The sequence below is a fragment of the Nelumbo nucifera genome, chromosome 3, assembly GCF_055504915.1.
Source record: "Nelumbo nucifera cultivar China Antique chromosome 3, China Antique-T2T, whole genome shotgun sequence".
Taxonomy (NCBI): domain Eukaryota; kingdom Viridiplantae; phylum Streptophyta; class Magnoliopsida; order Proteales; family Nelumbonaceae; genus Nelumbo; species Nelumbo nucifera.
Genome location: NC_142651.1, coordinates 46,876,386 through 46,896,508, shown reverse-complemented (window position 1 = coordinate 46,896,508; position 20,123 = coordinate 46,876,386). Strand labels below are relative to the sequence as shown.

Here is a 20,123-nt window from a genome sequence, read left to right as displayed (position 1 = left end):
ACACAAGATTGTTCACATTATGGATTCCATAAATATGCATGTAAACATAAATTTACCCACTGGGGAAATGGCTGTTGTTATTCTGTGTTGACACTACGGACTTTTCTATTTTTTTTTTCTTGTATCATCAAAATCCATGGTATTGACACAAATGGTGTGACTTTGGATTGGCAAGAAAAGAATAGCTACTTTTTCTTCTCCTTGTAAATCTATTGTGCTACTTATTCTTTTTCTCAGAAGAGGATTTAGAGTTCAATTTTGGAAAAATCCTTGCAGAGGGAGGGGTTCTAACATTTCTATTTTTATCATAATATTATCCTTGCATAGTGTCCTACTTCTCGAGATCTTTAGTAGGTATTTCCTAGAAATTTGGGTTTAGGATAGGTCTGAGGGACAGGGAGTTGGATAATTTCGTTGTTTTATTCAATCTTTTGGTAAGGGGTATTCCTGTGCTTTTGAGTCTTTGGTCCCCCTGTGCTTTCCTGTACTTCTCGAGATCTATTTTTATCATGCTTTCCTGTGCTTTTGAGTCTTTGGTCCCCCTTTGTTTATTATCACTATCCTCTTTTCCTATAAAAAGCAGTATGGTTTGGTCTCACTCCCTTGAAAATAAGGGCATAATCTTGGGTTGACCCCTGGTGAAACCAAGAAATTTCACCAAATCTTGCCAATATTGTGAACTGTGACACTAATTACGGAATTGCTTTCTAGAGTAGTTTGATATGATTTCAGTTTTCCCATTTCATATGGTTAAGCTCTTACAGTTTGGCACTTTTCCCCTTCTATGAAGAGGGGAACTCATTTGGTGGTGTACTTTCCTTGCTACATTTTGGGGCATTTGAGGAAGAGAAAATGAAGATGTTAATTGGTGGTTTGTCTTTTATGTATATTGAAGTGGAAAATTTATCACTGAAGTTTTCACTTTTGGTGTGTGGTTTAAGTGTCACTGTGTCTTACAGTTTTGGCAGAATGACAATTGAAGTCAATCTTAGTATTGTTGTTGGGTGGGCAAACACCAATTGATGTTTGTGGAGGTTTGTTAATTTACTTCTGGTGCTTAAGATTCAGGGTGAACATCTCATTCTGTTGAATTTTTAGGCCTGCTGATTCATATGTTGATTTGTTTGCTAAAATTAATAGTTTCTAAACATGAAAGGTACTGTTGTGCCATCTTAATATTGAAATCTTCTTCTTTGTTTTTTTTTTCTTTCTTTTTCCTTCTTTCCCCTTTTGTTTTGGGGATGCATGCTATACTTTTGCTCTCATTCAATGAACTCATTTATGTTATTGATGAATCAAAAGTTTGAGAATGGTTCTATTCTGTTCCATTAATTGTGAAATGCCTAAGCTTTGCATTTGGAGGTTTGGGAAAGTGGATTTGGAGGTTTGGAGTGGAAGAACACTGCTGGTGGAGGAAGCTTATTGCTTCCAAGTATGGGCTTCAAACGGGAGGATGGATGACTGCTGTTACACTTCCCTCTTATTGATTCTCTCTATGGAAATCCATCATGAAAATACTCCCTATTTTCCTAAAAGGAGTGGGTTTCAAGTTAGGTTATGGGAGTAGAGTTCGGTTTTGGAAGGACAAATGGTTGAACAAGGTTTCTTTGAAAGAGGGTTTTCCCCTTTTGTTCTCAGTGGCTGAGGATAAAGAAGCAACTGTTGCTGACTCCTTCGAGTTAGTTCGAGGTGAAGTGGTGTGGAAGCCCAAGTTCCAAAGGGATTTTCAAGGCTGGGAAGTGGCTGAGGTGGTGAACTTGCTGAGTAGCCTAAATAGTTTCCCCTTTCAACCCCAGTCAAGAGACCAATGGACCTGGACCTGGACTGCTGATGGAAAATTTTCGGTTAGATCCTTTGCTGATGGTTTGACTGGTGGTAGGAATGCAGACTTCCCTTGTAGGCAAATTGGATCCCTTCATCCCCTTCTAAAATTTATTTCTTGGTCTGGGCCTCTGCACTAGGAAAATGCCTAACAAGAAGCAACCTGGCTAAGAGGGGATTCAGCTTAGAGGACCTAGGTTGTGGAATTTGTGGTCTGGTCGAGGAATCCATGGACAATATCTGCATTCATTGTGATATTTCTTGGAGAATTTGGTCCCATTTCTTCTCTGCTGTGGGTGTATGCTGGATTATGCCGAGCACTGTAAAGGATCTGTTACAATGCTGGCACCTTCCGGGTGTATCAAAGAAAGGCAAGTTCATTTGGAGATCTATCCCTGCGGCAGTTATCAGCACTATATGGTCAGAGAGGAACGACAGAATTTTTAGAAAGGAGAAGAAGAGCCCTGAGGTGTTGATCCAATGTATTGTGGCTAGATTAGCATCCTGGTTATCAGTCCTTCCTGAGTTCTGTAATCAGAAAGTATTGCTGATGTTTAAGTCAGTTAGTTTATGGGATCCCTGATCTCTTTATGAGGGGGAGCTGGCTTATGTTTCTTCCCTCTTTGTATGACTATATTTCTCATTAATAAAATTTACCTTATGTTTTTCAAAAAAAAAAGCTTTGCATTTGATGTTCAACTTTGGTAGGGGGAAGTAATGATATTGAATTAACTAATCATCTTTACGTGACTACTTTATTTCTGTTTTTAGAGGATGTGAACTTTTCTCATTTTCTGTCATTTACTCCTTCAATTGGGTTTTTGGTATGTTACTAACATTTTCTTCTTCTTGTTCTATTTGCAGGAAAACTTGTCCTCCCAGGAGGTATCCTTGGTTATCTTCTTTTTTTTTTTTTTTTTTTTTCTGTTCAACTTTTGTACTTACAAATAAAGTTCATCCCTTGTCTTGTTTAGAAGATATGACATCAGTACATACTTTGCACTTAGCAATTAAAGTCACACACATATACACAAGTGTATACATGAGAGAGAATACACTGTACCGAAATAAATGCAGATGCACATATGCCCATTTCTGCTTCTTGAATTTTCTTGCTTTTCTCTTGAAAAAATCTTCGTAACTGACTGCTGTGCCTGAAACCCAAAAAAACATGCATTAGTAACAAACACTGAACTCACAGTATTTAATGTGGTTTGGGGATTTGTGCTTGTTGATTGAGGCATGTGGTAAGTATGTTGCTGGATTTAGGAGATGGTTGGGGTTGTGTTTGTAGGGTTTTGATTTTCCTTTTTTTATTTCTTGTTGTGGCAGGAGTGAGGTGGATGAGGATTGGTGTTGAGCCTTTTCTTTGTTCTTGACTCGATGATTTCTTATCACCCAAGATGTATCTTTGTCTTTTGTTTCCATTTGATAAAACTGTTAATTATAAAAAAATGTTCCTATGTCCATGGATGAACCCCTGTGAATTGTCAAAGCAACAATTACAACCCTAGGACACAACCTAATTTATCATGGAATTCGATTTTTCTGTGAGTTCCTAACATGAATGCAACTGAGAATATATATGCAGTAAATCAAATAACAAAAATATCCCTGTATGGCGGCACTTTACTAAGGCCCCATAGTCCATGGGAAACTTCACTATAGCTGAGCTACTGCTGCATGAGACTGTTTAGAAGGCTCCAACTGAATAATATTGACGTGGAAGGAATTTCTTGAAACATTATGTGATGGATTAGAAATAGCGATCAAGGGACTTGGCACTACAGGTATATTCTAAGAGAACTGTCATTGGAAGGAAGATAAGGATTGGAGTCACTTGGGTTCCAAGAACTGCCAAAACCTTTGCTGATTCTTTAGCAAGATACATTCAATAGGGAATATATGTTTTGGGGTGTAAGCATTGGGGAAAACTTGTAAGAAGTTTTGAAATGTAATGGGGTTAGGTGGTGAGGACTAGCCTAACATAAATCCATATACTTTGTACATTAACATTTTTTTTTTTCAAGGAAACCAACAAACTTTTCTGTTACCAATGAAATTTCATATATTGTTTTAGCTGCAGGCCCCCCTCCCCCCAGGTGGGGGCATTTGACCATGTTTTAAAATCCTTAGAACCCTTTTTTAATGCAAGAGATTTGTTCATCAGTAACCTAGGTTTTTCCTATATCATAAATGCTCTCTTATGCTCTAATAATAAAGAGGTCTCTTTTGTTCAAACTGTTTGAAACCATGAAGTTTGATTTCAAAAGTTTCCTTGTTCTATTTTGAGCATAAAGAAGATCAAAGAAATGCAAGAATAAGAAGTAGATGCAGCAGCAGGCTGAAACTAGCATGGAGAGAACATAGGGGAAGTAGAGAAATGGAGAATAAGCCTATTGTAGTTGGATAAACCAAACAAGAGAAGCAAAAAATTCAATGTTTAAAATAGAAATGTTTAGCTTAAGAAAAAAACTTCTTATTACTTTGTACAACTATATATTGACAAACCAATTGGAATTTCGTTTTTTCAATTAAGAATAGTAAAATTCTAGAGAATTGCAACTTAACCCTTTTCTTAAGACACCAAAACAACCAGAAAAAAACTCAAAAAAAAAAAACAAAACAAAATGTTTTTAGATGACTTGATGGTACAATTGCATCCTTGTATTCAGGACCTATTGGCATTAGGAATTCATTAAGAGCAGAACTATTTGCTGTTCTCCAGGGAATAAGAATAGGGAGGAATCAACATATTAACCGGTATTAATTGGCTGATAGTAGAAGGGGATTCAAGAACTGTTATTGGATGCCTCAAGAATGGAAGTGAGGTGTCATAGCAATATAGATATATCATGAGAGGGATCAATTTCTTGCTAGAGAAGTGGGAACAACTTTCAGCTGGATTGAAAGATCTTGTAACTGTTTATCAGATTGCCTTGTAAAACAAGGGAGTAGAAGATCTCAAGTATAGGGGATTATCACTGAGATGGATGACTGAAATGTAAATATGAATGATGGTGGTGGGTTAGTTAGCAATGCTAGCCTAAATTGTGTGATGTAAAGCATGTACTGTATATGTATTTCATTTAATTCTTATAAATTAATAATTTATTTCAGCACTGATAAAAAAATAAAATGTAAATCACCTACAAATTATGAAATTGCCACTGGTTCAAGAATATGAAAACTCTTTATTTCTTTCTCCATAGTTTCTTTCCCTGCTTCCCTGTTTGCATTAGATACTGTTGCAACTGCCATCATCCAATGAACAGAGAACATATTTTTCATACTACTTAGGTGGAGTGCAAGGTTATTTTATATCCATTATTTATTTATTAAAAAAAGAAAATCAGAATGCTATAAACACTTGATGAAATGAACATCATGATGAACAAAATCAGAATACAAGCTTCACAGTTATTACTTGCAACTCCTCAATCTCATGTCCTATTTCTAATAAAACAAGATCAAACAGGGAAAAACATATTGAAATTGTATATGTAGGATCCTGTTGGAAAGACTGAACATATATGTTGACCAAACACATGATCCACCATTTTCTAATAGTAGGAATCTGCTGAATTAAAAAATATGAAAGAAAGTAGTTTCTTAAAGAGAGAAGGAAGAGAGAAGGCTAAGAAGAGAAGAAGAGAAGTTTGAAAGAAAAGAGAGCAATAATCTGGCCACCCCCTTCACTTATTATTTATACTAAAATAATAGAACATTATAAAGACAACTATGCCCTTATAGGGCGGCAAAACATAAAACAGCATATATAACACACAAAAACATAATAAAATTTGGACTCACATAACTACTGTGGTCCCCACCTATCTAACAACTAACATAAAACATCTACTCAGAAAAACATCATAAAACTAATTAATCTTCAACACTAATCGAAACACCAAAAGAATCATGCATTTAACAAAATTATTTGCAGTTAATAAAAGTAATAAATAAATGAAATACACACACACACATCCCAGAGACAAAGCACAGCCATCTAATGAGTAAAACTGAACTAGAAGAGCCATGTGACAAAGTGACAAAATAATCTTGATCCTTTCAAGTTATGGAAGATTCAAGAACTTGAGTTTCTCAAATATTTGAGGCTTTGAGCTTTAGCACTTTGGTAGCTTGAGTTTTTTGCTCACTGGAACCATTGGCTTTGAGCTTTTCAAAAGAGGGTTCCCATGCTTGCAGAGAAAATGGGAGAGAGAGAGAGAGAGTGGGAGGCCAACAGACTATAGAGAATGAACCCTAAAATCTGTCTTTTGTCTCTTTTTAATTTTGTACTTGTATCTTTGTTTTATGTAGCCACATTGTTGGCCTCATTTTTTAAAGAAATTTATAGTTTGCAAATTTTAAATATTTGGTCTTTTTTGGAAATTTGTGAAAATTTGCTAACCTGTTGAATAAAATGTAGAACTTAATGTTTTTCCCCAATTCATGGCTTATGCAAATAATTGGTGAATTTTCTAATAATGGTGAAAACCAACTTAGTTGAATCAAAGTAAGTACTACAGATTATAAAATTAGAAGCTTTTGTTTTATTATTTTAACTGCTATTTTCAGTATGGTTTTTTTCAGTCTTAGTTTATCATATATAAGGTTATTTTGTTTATTCTTCAACTTTGTATGACCCCGCTTACATAGTATCTTCTTCTTACCATGTAAATTAGTGATAGATTTTTCATGAATCAGGGGCTCTACAGGATGTTCTCCATTTGCATGATGTTCTTGCTAGAGTTGCTCTTGCAAGACTTTGTCATACAATATCTAGGGCTCGTGCATTAGATGGTAAGTGTGTTTCTAATTCTTCATGCTTTGAAACAAGTGCTTTCATACCTTAATGGACAAATAGTTGATATGACCTAAAATATTGTCTATACAGAAAGACCTGATATTAAAGCTCAGTTTACATCTGTACTCTATCAACTTCTTCTGGATCCTAGTGAAAGGGTTTGTTTTGAGGCAATTCTGTGTGTATTAGGCAAATTTGATAGTGCAGAGAGGTATGCGTTTTCTCATGCAATTTCTTCTACTCCTTTTATTTGTTTACTTCATAGAACCTGAAGGTTGTGGATTTATTGGGTTGATAAGATACTCTGACATTCACCAATTGAAGGACTGAAGAACGAGCTGCTGGGTGGTATCGGTTAACCAGAGAAATTCTCAAGTTGCCAGAGGCACCATCTGCATCATCAAAGGAAATTAATGTTGAGTCTAAAGATGGCCTTCCACCAAAGCCTTCCAAAGATAAATCTCAAAAATCAAGGCGTCCTCAGCCTCTTATCAAACTTGTGATGAGAAGGTCTATGAAGTTCAAATTTCTTTTTCTTTTCTTCTATGCTTGGTTTTTGTTCTGATAAGATTCTTGCATGATCTGGATTGGAGAAAATAGGTGCTTGAAGTGTGTTGAATTCCAGAGATGCAATTAGAATTATTTTTTGTTTTCTCATTCATCTGAATATAATTATAATTTCGTTCTCTTTTTCCCTATCTGATTTGTCCTTAGGTTGGAGAGTTCTTTCCGGAGTTTCTCCAGGCCTGTACTTCATGCAGCAGCCAGAGTTGTGCAGGAGATGGGAAAGAGTCGTGCTGCAGCGTTTGCATTAGGTGTACAGGATATTGATGAAGGAGCTCATCTTAATACATATTCTGAAGCGATTGATGCAGTGGAACCAGATCTCAGTGAAAGTTCACAATCTGAGGGTAGTCCATCCTTTATGTGTTGTGGCTGGTCTCTTGCACCCCATCCTTCTATTTGATCTTTTAGAAAATTTGGATTGCTGTCTGATTTTGTCACTTGAAGTGTTAGAGTTATCTTGTTTTTGTCATCTTTATTATTCTTTTTACCTAAATGGTAACAGCGTGTTTGTTGTTTGGTCTATTCCACTTATTAAGGGTCACAGCACAACATATCAGGATTTTGATTTTTTCTGTTAGCCTCTTTGTTCCATTTCTTTTGATGAATAATAATAAATTTATTAATTCAGAAGCTGATTTAGAGTTGTGAATTCATATAACATCCGAGGAAGAGGCGCGAGCTGCAGCCCCTCCTTGAATCTTACAAGTAAACTAGGAAAGAAATACAGGAATCACAGCTGAGCCCAAAACAATTCTTCCCTATTTACCCCTTGCTTGGCTAACACATCTGACAAAGTATTTGCTGATCTCCCCACCCACTGTAAAATGACCAACATATTCCTTGTCAACGAATTGAATTTCTTCATTTCATTCTTGTCGCGCCAAATAGCCTCTTCAGGATTTTTCAATCAACCTACCACCACTTTGCAAACCAACCCAGCTGGTTTGCAAATTGCACCCCTTGTACAACAGCTAATAGCTCTACCCTGATAGAGTCCCCAACTCCTAAGGGACCTGAGTAGAGCAACAAAATCTCTCCCTTCTCATTTCTCAAACCACCCCCCATTCCGGAAAATCCTGGATTGCCCATGTTACTTCCATCAAAGTTCAACTTCAGTGAGCCTTCAGATGGAGGAAACCAGCTTGTAATTGCTTTGTCCTTTAGGGATGAAGACCTCTCTACTGCTGATCAATTTCTCCAAAGATCATTATAAGAGAATTGATGAAAGATTTCTAAGGTCTTCAGCCAAGGTGTTGCCCTATTCAGCACACAATCTTTCAATTCCTGACTGTTCCTTTCCCTTTCTTGAAAAATTCTAGCATTCCTTTCTTCCCAAAGAGTCCAAATCAGGGCAGCGCAAGCACATCTCCACATAAGTCTCCCTCTTTTTGTAGGACAAAAGAAACTAGAAAGGTTGAAGAGCATGCGAACTTCTGATGGTTGACTCCAACTACTCCCAAACAACGAAAGTAGCCAAGCCCAAAGGTCTGCAGAAAAGGGACAAGATATTAGTAGGTGGTAACAATCCTCATTGTGAGCTCTACAGAGGATACCCCAATTGGGAGAAATACAGGTGAAAGGTCTTCTCTTTTGTAGGTTATCTAGAGTGTTTACATTCCCATGGAATACTTCCCAACAAAACACCATAATCTTTGGGGGAACTGGCCTGCACCAAATTTCCTTTGACGGAAAGGGTTGTTGAGTAGAATGTTGAGAGATGGACTTGAAGAAAGAAGCACAAGTAAAGGTTCCATTGGTTCTAGGAGTCCACACCCTTTTATCTGGCTTGGAGGGATCCAAACAAACCTGATTAAGACAACATAGCAAGGCAAAGGGAGATTCAATTTCATCATCCCTTAGTCCTCTACGAAACCCGAAATCCCAATTAGGAGCTAAGGGTGTTCCTAGTAATGAGATAAATTTTGAGACCACCTCTTTTTTATACAAAGAAATAGAAAATAGCAAAGGGAACAGGTCCTTGAAAGGGGTGTCTCCTACCTAGATATCCTCCCAAAAGGAAACAACGTTGCTAGAACAAACTTCATACCTAATAAATTTGAGGAGTTGAGGAAGGGTGTTGTGAATGGCCTTCCAAGGTGTTGCTAGGTTAGCCTGCCTTGATACACCAGCATCCCACCATTCTCTGATCTCCCATGAATGCTTCCCACCATCTCATGCCACAACCTCTCACTTTCCAATGGCCATCGCCACAACCATTTCCCCAACAGAGCTTGATTTTTTTTAGTCACCCTCCCAAGTCCCAAACCCCCCTCTTCTTTACTTCTACACACAATTTCCCAATTAACCAAATGATCATTTTTTTCTTGTCTCAGCTCCCATAGGAAATCTCTCATCAACTTCTCCAGCTTCCTAGCTTCCATAGCTGGTATCCTAAAGACAAATAAAAAATAGGTAGGTATGTTAGCCAAGGTAGCTCTTATTAAGGTAATTCTCCCTCCCAAAGAGATATAATTCCTCTTCTACGAAGCTAATCTCTTTTCAAACTTTTCTATCATTGGGGTCCAAAAATCTACTCTCCCTAGGATTGGCCTCTAATGGAAGCCCTAAGTATGACAGAGGCCAAGCAGAGATGGAGCACCCAAGACGCTCCGTAATAGCCTCAACCTCTTCTACCTCCAAATTTATACCCGCTATGCAACTCTTTTCCATATTTATTTTCAGATTAGAAATACTTTCAAATCCTTTGATTAGCTCCTTTAGGCTTGCTACCTTTTCACTAAAACCTCATTCACAAAAGATCATTTGGTCATCTGCAAACTGAAGGTGGGTGACTGGGACTTGGTGTCTCCCTATTCTCCAACCCCTAATGGCATCTTCACTGTCAGCCTTATTAATGATCCTACTAATCACATCTGTACTAAGGTAAAAAGGAAGGGTGAGAGTGGATCCCCTTGCCTGACACCCCTGCAAGCTGGAAAAAAGTCCTTCAACATACACCCAGATATCCAACTACACCACTTGTCCCCAAATCCACAGTTTCGCATCACCTCTAATAAAAATTCCTAGTCCACCAAATCATAGGCCTTTTCAAGATTCAATTTACAAATGAAACCTCTCTTCCTAGACCTTTTCATTTCCTCCTCACACTCATTCGCAATTAGGATCTGATCTGTTATTTGTCACCCTTGAATGAAGGCCCCTTGGGTTTCGCTAATGATAGAGGGGAGAATTGTTTTGATCCTCAACGAAAGCACTTTAGCCAGAATTTTATAGATGCTTGTTACCAGACTACTAGGCCTATAATCTTTTGGGTGGTTGGCATGAGTCTTCTTAGGTATCAAAGCCAAAAAAAGTGGCATTGATTCCAGGGCTTACTACATGATTGTCTGCAAATTCCTTAAAGACTTCAACTAAATCCTCTTTCAACACCTCCCAACAATCTTGATAGAAACCCATTGTAAATCCATCTGGACCTAGAGCCTTGGATCTATCCATTAGAAAGACAGCTTTCTTAATCTCTTCTTCGAACTCCTTTCCAACCACCTTGCCAATCCATCCTCAATTCTTGGCCATTCCACCCCTTCCACAACTGCTCTCTCACTCAAAGGTCTTCTATAAATCGATTTGAAGTGGTCCACAAATTTTTTGGCTATGTCATCCTAGTTGGTAATCACCTCCTCTCCTATCTCTAGCTTGGCCACAAGATTCTTTCTTCGTCTTCCATTTGCCAAGTCATGGAAAAATCTAGTGTTCCCATTGCCTTCCTTAATCTACTTGTGTCTAGATTTTTGTCTCCAACTGATTTCTTCCCTCAATAACACCTCTTCCAAATCCTTTTTCAATTGTCTCCTTAACACTCTGTCATCTTCGGTTAACCCAATTTGAGATTCCTTTACATCCAAGTTTTCTATTCGAGATATTAGGAACATTTTTTGCTCCTCAATTCTACCAAATTGATCTCTATTCCACTCTTTTATTTTGGTTCTCAACATCTTTAACTTCTTATGAAACTTGATCCCCTTCCAACTTACCCCCCTCACATCCTCACCCCACCATTCCTTCACTTTTTCACAAATTCTGGATGGGTAAGCCACATATTTTCGAATCTAAAAGGTTTGGGTCTAGTAGGAAAAGACTCGGTACCTATCTGGATAGGACAATGATCAGAGGTGACCCTAGGTAATTCTCTAGCAACCAAGTTTTCCCAACTGTTCTCCCAGGCTAGGTTAAATAAGAATCTGTCCAACTTTGAACACAAAGGGGTTTCTTGAAGGTTGGACCAAGTGTAACTGGCTTGCAGCAGAGGTATTTCCTTCAACTCACAATTTTCAATAAAACCATTAAATCTCCTCATGCTTGTTGTAATTACCTGTTGGGGATTACTGGTTTCTTCAGAGAATCACTCAAGGCTTGTTTCATAGATCATGCTCTTCTCACTATCCTGCATGAGGTCATACATTTGTTAGTTCTGTCATTTCCAGGGAAGACCCCAACATGAACTTATGTTAGCAACCTGACAGTAACACTTTGTTATTCAGGTTTGGAACTGGCCATGCAAGACAGTAGCTTGACTCTGGTTTGAGTTGGAAAGTTGTTATTAATCAGAAATGTTTCTTTTTTTTTTTTTGCACTTTAAGATTTATTTCTATAATTTTATACAACTCTGCCTCTAGAAAGTTGCTGAAGAAAAATGCCTATAGACTTGGGAATATCATGTGGCCCATCTTGAAATGAGGGTTAATCCATATTTTTGTCTTTAACCTGGTTGATCTATTTAGCTATTCAGAAAAACCACTGAAGTTCTATTTGTTTCTTGTAGTTTTTCAATACATGGGTTCTATTTTTGCTTTTATTAGCCAGTTAACAGTGACATTTCAATCCTATCGGTTCTAATCTCCTCTTTATACAAGACATGAAACAGAGTTGGTTTCATGTTAGTTTGCATGGCTTAAAGCCATCCAGTCATTGGTTAAAAAGAATGGAAACATGTTCATTTCTTCAGTTCTAAAATGACCTCATTCCAGTATTCTATAGGTAACTGGTAGAGGCTCCATTTTGGATGTTGAACCTGTGTGAAGAGTGTAAAGAAAATTCAAATGAAGTTATTTGATTTTATATTACAATCTTTCCTTAAAATAATAGGTTATTATTCAGAAAATAATGAGATATTATCATCGTCGTCGTCATCATCATCATCATCATCCATATTCATGAGGGTTTGGCAAAAGTTTTAATGCTGGCTACCAACCGTCACCCCTCCTTTATCCGAGCTTGAGAGTGGCAGTGTAAGACAAGCTCACACTGGTGGAGTTAGGGATATTATTATGAGAACCTTTTATTGCAAAGCTGGAGCAGAAAGGAATATTGGTGTAACAGTACTGGCTCTTTACACTGAATTTCTCAAATGTTCGAACTTTGGGTTTATTATGAGAACTTAATGAATTCATTGTATTTTGCGTATATGATATTCTCAAGTAGTTTTGTCCATGTTTAGCATCATCCATCTTGTAGTGTAGTTTTTGTCTTCTCTAATTTTCTTTTTCCTATTTGTAGCTAACAGAAAGGCTTCTTCAGTATCTAATAGAAGCAATGGCAAGGATACCATTGCAAGCCTATTGGCTTCTCTAATGGAAGTAGTGCGAACAACTGTAGCATGTGAATGTGTTTATGTTCGAGCAATGGTCATTAAGGCTTTGATTTGGATGCAAAGTCCACATGAATCATTTGAAGAACTAGAATCCATTATTGCATCTGAGCTCTCTGATCCAGCTTGGCCGTCGGCAATGTTGAATGACATCTTACTTACATTGCATGCAAGGTTTAAGGTATTGGATATGTTCTAAAGAAAAATTATTTTTTTTTATTCTCATTTCCCTCTAAATGTGCTTATTTTTTCCTGGAAATCATAGCATAATTCATTCAATTAGTTCCCAATTTTCTGTTTCTTGGTTTCTTTAGCTGGGGATCACTCAGCTAAGGGCTGTTGCAGTGGAAAATTCTTATCTGTATATCTTATCAAGAGTAAAAACTATAACAGCTATTTATAGATATTAGATGTCTATGAGTGAGGACCCATTACTATTTAAAAGGATAACCATACCCTTATGATTAATGTCTTGGAAAATGACAAACTCTCTGCAAGTATTAGGCGGTACGATATGTGCTAGAATTCTAAGTTGAGCCAGTTCTTATGCATGCTGTGAACCGAATTGAGAGCAAAGAGAAAACAGAATTAAGGCTGTAAGAATAGTCGACCCCCACCCCAAAGAGTATCTTTTATATTAATGAGATAAAAGGTATGTACAGTTACAAGAATGCCCTTACAGGGTTGAAAGAACAAATAAAATAATAAGAGTACGATACTGTACAACAAGGACTATTCTAATAATGTAAATCAAAGTATATCTTCACACTCCCCCTCAAACTGATGCGTAGACATCGGCATCAGTTTGCCCATAAGAACAAGGTGTCGACTTTTAGTCATGGCCTTGGTGAAGATGTCAGCAATCTACATGTGAGAGGCTACCTGAGGAAGAGATATGGACCCTGCAACAAGAAGGTCTCTAATAAAGTGACAATCCACCTCGATATGTTTAGTCATCTCACGAAAGACAGGATCAGATGCGACCTTGATAGCATTGGTGTTATCAGCATACAGAGGGATAGGAGTAGGAAGAGGAGTAACAAGATCCATGAAAAGAGACTTCAGCCAAACAATCTCGCTACATGCAGAAGACATAGCTCTATACTCGGCTTCAGTAGAAGACTTGGAGACAGTTTGCTGTTTCTTGCACTTCTTAGAGATGAGAAAGTCACCCATGAAGACACACCACCCAGTAGTGGATCGGTGAGTGTCAGGACAACCAGCCCAATCGGCATCAGCATAAATCCTCAACTGTATGGATGATGAGGAAGAGAAAAATTGTCCTTGAGAGGTTGTGTCTCGAACATAACGGATGATGTGGCGAACAACAGTGATATGAGGTTGTCGCGGGGCAGAGACAAATTGACCGATGACCTGAACATCATGTGAAATATTAGGCCTGGTCATAGTGAGATAGATCAGAGAGCCAACAAGCTGACAGTACAAAGTAGCATTAGGAAGGAGGAGGCCTTCGTATTTAGATAGTTTGACATTCAGCTCTAGGGGAGTATCAACATGTTTCTCATCAGTAATTCCAGCTAATTTGATGAGATCAGAGGCATATTTTTATTGACAAATGAAATACCCTCGACTACTACGATGGACCTCCAAACCCAAGAAGTAAGAGGACCCAGGTCCTTCATGTGAAATGAATTATGAAGTAAGGAATTTAGCTCACAAATCCCATCATGATATCATCCCCAGTTAAAAGCATGTCATCAACATACAATAAGAGGATAGTGATACCCTGGGGTTTTCTCTTAACAAAGAGAGAGTAGTCAGAGGAACACTGCTTTCTGTAAGTCTGTGCATCCTTCTGACTTTCCCACTCAACTATTTCTATGTGGTCAATTTCATGCTACAAAGATTTCAAGGTTGAGAACATTATTAACCTCACATTTCATCTCATAAGCCCTAGCAACATTAAGGGGTTCGGAGTAGGTCTCTTTCATGACATCCCAAATTTCCTTAGCTGTTTTTGCCACAAATAGTTTCGGATGATATGTGGCTGCATAGAGTTGTACAGCCATGTCATAACCAAATAGTTCTCCTGAATCCATTTGGCATAAGTTTGGTCCTCCCTAATTGGTTCCTTCACATCTCCCAACAAATAGTTCAGTTTTCCTCTACCCCCAATGGTCAACATGGCCGATTGGGCCCATTCTAAGTAGTTTGATCCATCAAACTTAATCTGAAAGGTATTCTCAGACATGCTACCAGAACTGCCATCACCAAAAACACATTCCCCTTGATTCTTAAACTCCATTCTTGGTTAAGAATTAATCAAAAAACACCTTTTTAACCACTGTAATAAGAGAAATTGCTCCCAAAAACTTATAACAGTCGGCCTAGGTCTTCTAGAGAGCAAAAGAAAAAAAAAGATTGAATGGAAACAAGTCCAACTACTGCCCTGGAATCAACAACAGTCCTGAATTTTAGGGTTTTCTCTCAAAACCATAAAAACAACAGGTGAAAAAGAGAAGATTTCCCAGCTGCACTCTCAGAATAAACAAAGATGATCTTTTCTAATGTCGATCTCAAGGAAAATGGCTTACTTTATGAAAAAGTTCTGCCCGCCACCTTCTAATTGATGCAAAACCCTAATCTTGGGATCCGAACCTTCTTCTGATTCTTCCTGATCATTGGAACTCTCCAAGGCTCTACAATCTCCTTAGTAGCAGCTGCACATTGCCAGTAACCTCCAAGAATCAGCTGATTCTCCTTTTCTGCTGAAAAACTTCCAAACCTAGGAAGTTCTCATGTAGTTGTCCTGATTAGACTAGCATAAGAACTCCTAGGTTGGCTCTGATACCAAGTAGTCGAACAAGACTACAATCTGTCTTAGGTTCAAATGAAAAATAAGTACAGATTGAAGAGAAGAAGAGAGGAGAAGAAAAGAAGAACTTGAAGGAGAATTCAGAAAAGAGAGAGAGAAGGTCTTGAGCAATAGCCGACCCACTCCTATGATTTATTTAATATTCGATTAACTGTAAAAGAGCTGAATTACCCTTATTGCTTACATGGAAAAATAATAAAAGAAAAGTAATAGTAAAAGAACTGAAATAAGTACCAACTAACACACTGACATAACTAACATAACTAACTGTCCGCTACTGCCATACAAACACGGTGAGGACCACATCAGTGTTCTCTACAGATACTTCTACTAACCCGAACCACAGGATTAATGCTTTGAATGGTAAGATGGTTAAGGATGTTGGGAGATATTAGAGGATGGTAGGCCGATTATTATATTTATGTATGACACACCCAGCCATTTCCTCTGTTGTTAGTGTTGTGAGTCAGTATATGCATTCTCCTCGGATTCAGCACTGGGAAGCCATTGATAAGATACTTGCATACCTGAAGAAGCATTCGAGCAAAGGAATTATTCTATTCTCAAATCATGGGAATTTGAAACTGGAGTTCTATACAGATGCAGATTGGGCAGAATGTCTAGATGATAGGAGATCCACATTAGGGGTATGCATCTTTGTGGGAGGAAAAATTGGTTTCATGGAAGAGTAAAAAACAGTAAATGGTGGCTAGGTTAAGTGCAAAGGCTGAATATAGATCTATGGCCCTGTACCTTTGTGGGAGGAAAAATTTGTTTCATGGAAGATTAAAAAACAGTAAATGGTGGCTAGGTCAAGTGCAAAGGCTGAATGTAGATCTATGGCCCATGGTGTTTTAGAATTACTTTGGGTTAGATCCTTGCTGGTTGAGATTGCCCACAATCCAGTTCAGCATGATAGGACAAAGCACATTGAGGTTGATAGATACTTCATAAGAGAAAGGGTGACAACCGGAGAAGTCTGCTTGCCTTATGTCTCCTCTGAGTTACAACTTTCTAATGTCTTCACCAAAGGGGTTGCAAAGAACAAGCTTCGACATGACTACACAAGTTGGGAATGTTTGGCATTTACTCTCAACTTTGAGGGGGGAGTATTGAGGATTTTGTGCAGATTTGTTTGTTGATTTTGTTTATTATTTGTTTAGATAGTAAGTGGGGACCACAACACTCTTGTTGGGACCCTTTGGAGTGATGTTTTTTAGTTTTTTTTTACAGTTTTGTGTTAAGCGCCCTATAAGGTAATATTAGTAATTGTACTTATTTTTACTTAAAAGTACAAATACCAATGGGAGAGGGTGGCCAGATCTGATTTGCTCTCTTTCTTCTCAACTTCTTCTCTTCTCTTTCTTTTCTTCCACAAGAAACTCTTCTTTTCTTTGATGATTTTTGATTCAGCAGATTTCTACTTGAACCTTGGTTATGTTTGATTGGACGAGAGATGGGGGGGGGGGCGCTTGGTTCTTGTACCATCTCATCAGGAAGCTAGGCCTTTGGTTGCGTGAGTGAACATCTCATTCCATTGTGTGCAAAAGTTGGCCAGTTCTTTAGCTGTCTGCCTTGATAGAGTGGGTATTGTTTCAAGGAAGTTATATTGCAAGGCATCTATTCCTGATATGTAGGTGGTTTTTATTCCCTTTCTTTTTTTTTTCTGTCTTTAAGTAGGTCTTTCTCGGTCTTTTTGGGTTTGGTCTAGTTCTGTTCTTGAATTTCCTCTTTCCTGTAATTGATAGAATTTAGTTGTTCCTATTAGTATGACAAGCACCTTTCTAGAATAGTTAGCCTCATAAGAATTGCTTTCATCATTTTTAAAATCAGTAACAGTTAAACATTTTATTAATGGCTAAAGTGTACTGTAGTGTGTCAGAATCCTCATATACAAATTCCCACCCTCAGGAATTATAATTTATACCCTAAAACATTTGACTTCGTTTACCCCTTGTTTTGCAAACCTGTGATGTTGCTCTGTTCTTGGTTACCTATATACAAGAATTGCTTTGGGCTTGATTACTGACTTCTAAATATCCTTCATAATGTAGAGATTATTTCTTAGATGTTGCACAATTAGTAGCTTGTAGAAGGTTAAGGGGATGGGAGATCCATCATATGGATGGCTGAACCTTGTAGGAAGGTTGGGCGAATTTTCAAAAAAGTTCTTTACTCCCATATGGGAATCCTATTCCCAATTTACAAAATTGCATTTTCAAGGTTCGTTCTTGTAACCAAACCGGACCAAATCTAAAACCAAGATTAGGGAGGGATATACCTGATATGGAATCCACGCAAAAAAGCTCCTCCCAACATAGGTGTTCACGCCCAAAGAGTGTACCAAATCCTCCCTCCACTGAAGATGACATAGCTTAGGATGAGGCAGGATCAGCAGGTAATTCTTCACCAAGAACTTGTGATTCTTCAGCAAGAATCAAGTGGGACAGTGAACACAACTTCTAAATTGTTTCTTCTGGCAAGAAACAATATCAACATCGAATCTTGATCAAATCCAAGAACTGGAGATCGAACAGGGTAGGGCGGCAAGAGCAGGAAGAAAAAGAGTTGAAGGCAAGATCAATCTAACTAAGTTGTCTTCTCCCTGTATTGAGTGAGTGTGTTTTCAAGGTTCGCCCTGCTCTCTTATTTATAACCTTAAAGAGACAACTTCTTAATTTCATTAGGAGTTTCCTGATCCAAATCTCTATTTGTATCTGGACTCTTTAAGTGATTAGGATAATCCCTTATCTCATCTACAGATAAAGATCAGCCTTCTTAATCAAATTAGGAGTTCCTTGATCCAAATCTTTATTTGGATCTGGACTCTTTAAGTGATAAGGATAATCCCTTATCCTTATCCGCTAATCCAAATCTCAGATGCACCCCTATTTAATTAGTCTAATTAAACCAGTTCAAAATGGGCTTTTAGGCCCATTAAGCTTTCAGGTTCACTTCCTCTTTAATGCTAGCTAGCTTGGCTCTCTTTGTATGGTGTGGGACCCTATCATTGATCTACACATCAGTCACATGGGTTCAGCCTAGCCTCTGTTACAAGGCCTGGCCGAATTCATTGTTGAAAACAGTGAACCTTCGAATCCATCACTATGGGCTCTTAATGGGCCCAACATTTACACTAAATGGTCCTTGGGTCCAGCCATTTTATGAAGGCCCAAGGACTGTGGGCAGATGCAAGATTAGCCCATCAGGTATAACCCTCAATAGTCTTACACTTAACTTCTCAGCCCATAATGATCAAACACTGCCCGACAAGAGAGGACCTCTCCCCCGACTGCGACGTGCAGTGTTGCACTCTCTACTCATATGGATCTCGGGAATTAAAACCTTTTGCAAACATTTTGAAACCATAATATATATATATATGTATATCTCTATATAAATATATTTTGCAAAAAGAAATTTCAACGGTTGAAATCAACTGCCGGCAATTTAGGTTTCCATCAGAGAGAGTGCATCCCCGATCATTCACTTTGCCCGACAAAGGGGCTGATCCTGTCACTATGATCACCCACTCAGATGAATTCTCGAACTATCCCAACATACCCAGGTTTTGACCCCCTCTAAGGATCTCATTGATCAGCATATCAAAGACAGTCCAATCCAACACTTAGTGCAGTATCATAATCGAGTCTAGGGGTCAGGTGTAACATTCCAGTTTTGCCCATCTATCTCCAAGGTCCAGGGCAATATTGGAATTTTGGTCCGGTTCAAGGTTTCAATAAAACCCGCAATACATGTACCTCAGGTCTCACCTTGGCAGTTGAGACAAGCCACCCCAACTAACTTGGTGGTACATCAGTGTTGGCCTTGGCAAGATAAATCTCCCCAGATCTCTCCAACGGCTGTGAAGATTCTAAACTAACATGAGTCTCATATGTGTCCAGTTTAAGGGTATTACAAAGAAACACACCATAATAACATGAATCAAATATGTACTTTATTCATTTACAATAAGTCATAATGTACATCATGGTGATTGGAGCTAAGGGCATGCACTGTCTAAATCAGATGTAAGTAGTGTACTCCCAAATTTTCCATAACATGATCCAAAATCAGTTTGGGGTCAGTATCAAAAGATTTAGATCGGATAATGCACGGGATTATTTCAACCAAACTTTATCCCCATATTTTCAAAAAGAAGGGATTATCCATGAATCCTCCTACATTAATACTCCACAACAAAACGGAGTAGCAGAAAGGAAGAATGATCAGCTACTAGCTGCAACCCGAGCCTTACTTTTCCACCAGCATGTTCCAAAAACCTATTGGGGGGAAGCTGTGCTTACAGCCGCATACATTATAAATCGATTACCTTCGAGGGTGTTGGGATTTAAAACACCAATGGAAACACTTTCTCAATTTTATCCCGATCTACGTACAACAAATAATCTCACCCCAAGAATCTTTGGATGCACTGCTTTTGTCCATGTCCATAGCCATAATAGAGGGAAGTTAGATCCAAG

General features: G+C 38.1%; 1 protein-coding gene across 1 annotated transcript in view; it reads left to right on the top strand.

Moving 5' to 3' along the window:
- LOC104611483 (uncharacterized) overlaps positions 1 to 20,123 on the top strand; it is a 126,037-nt gene that overhangs the window by 67,188 nt on the left and 38,726 nt on the right. The window contains exons 9-14 of the mRNA XM_010278567.3: positions 2,686 to 2,706; positions 6,532 to 6,627; positions 6,722 to 6,842; positions 6,956 to 7,141; positions 7,346 to 7,542; positions 12,713 to 12,984. Of these exons, the coding sequence (XP_010276869.1) occupies positions 2,686 to 2,706; positions 6,532 to 6,627; positions 6,722 to 6,842; positions 6,956 to 7,141; positions 7,346 to 7,542; positions 12,713 to 12,984 (893 nt within the window). The remainder of the gene's footprint in view (positions 1 to 2,685; positions 2,707 to 6,531; positions 6,628 to 6,721; positions 6,843 to 6,955; positions 7,142 to 7,345; positions 7,543 to 12,712; positions 12,985 to 20,123) is intronic.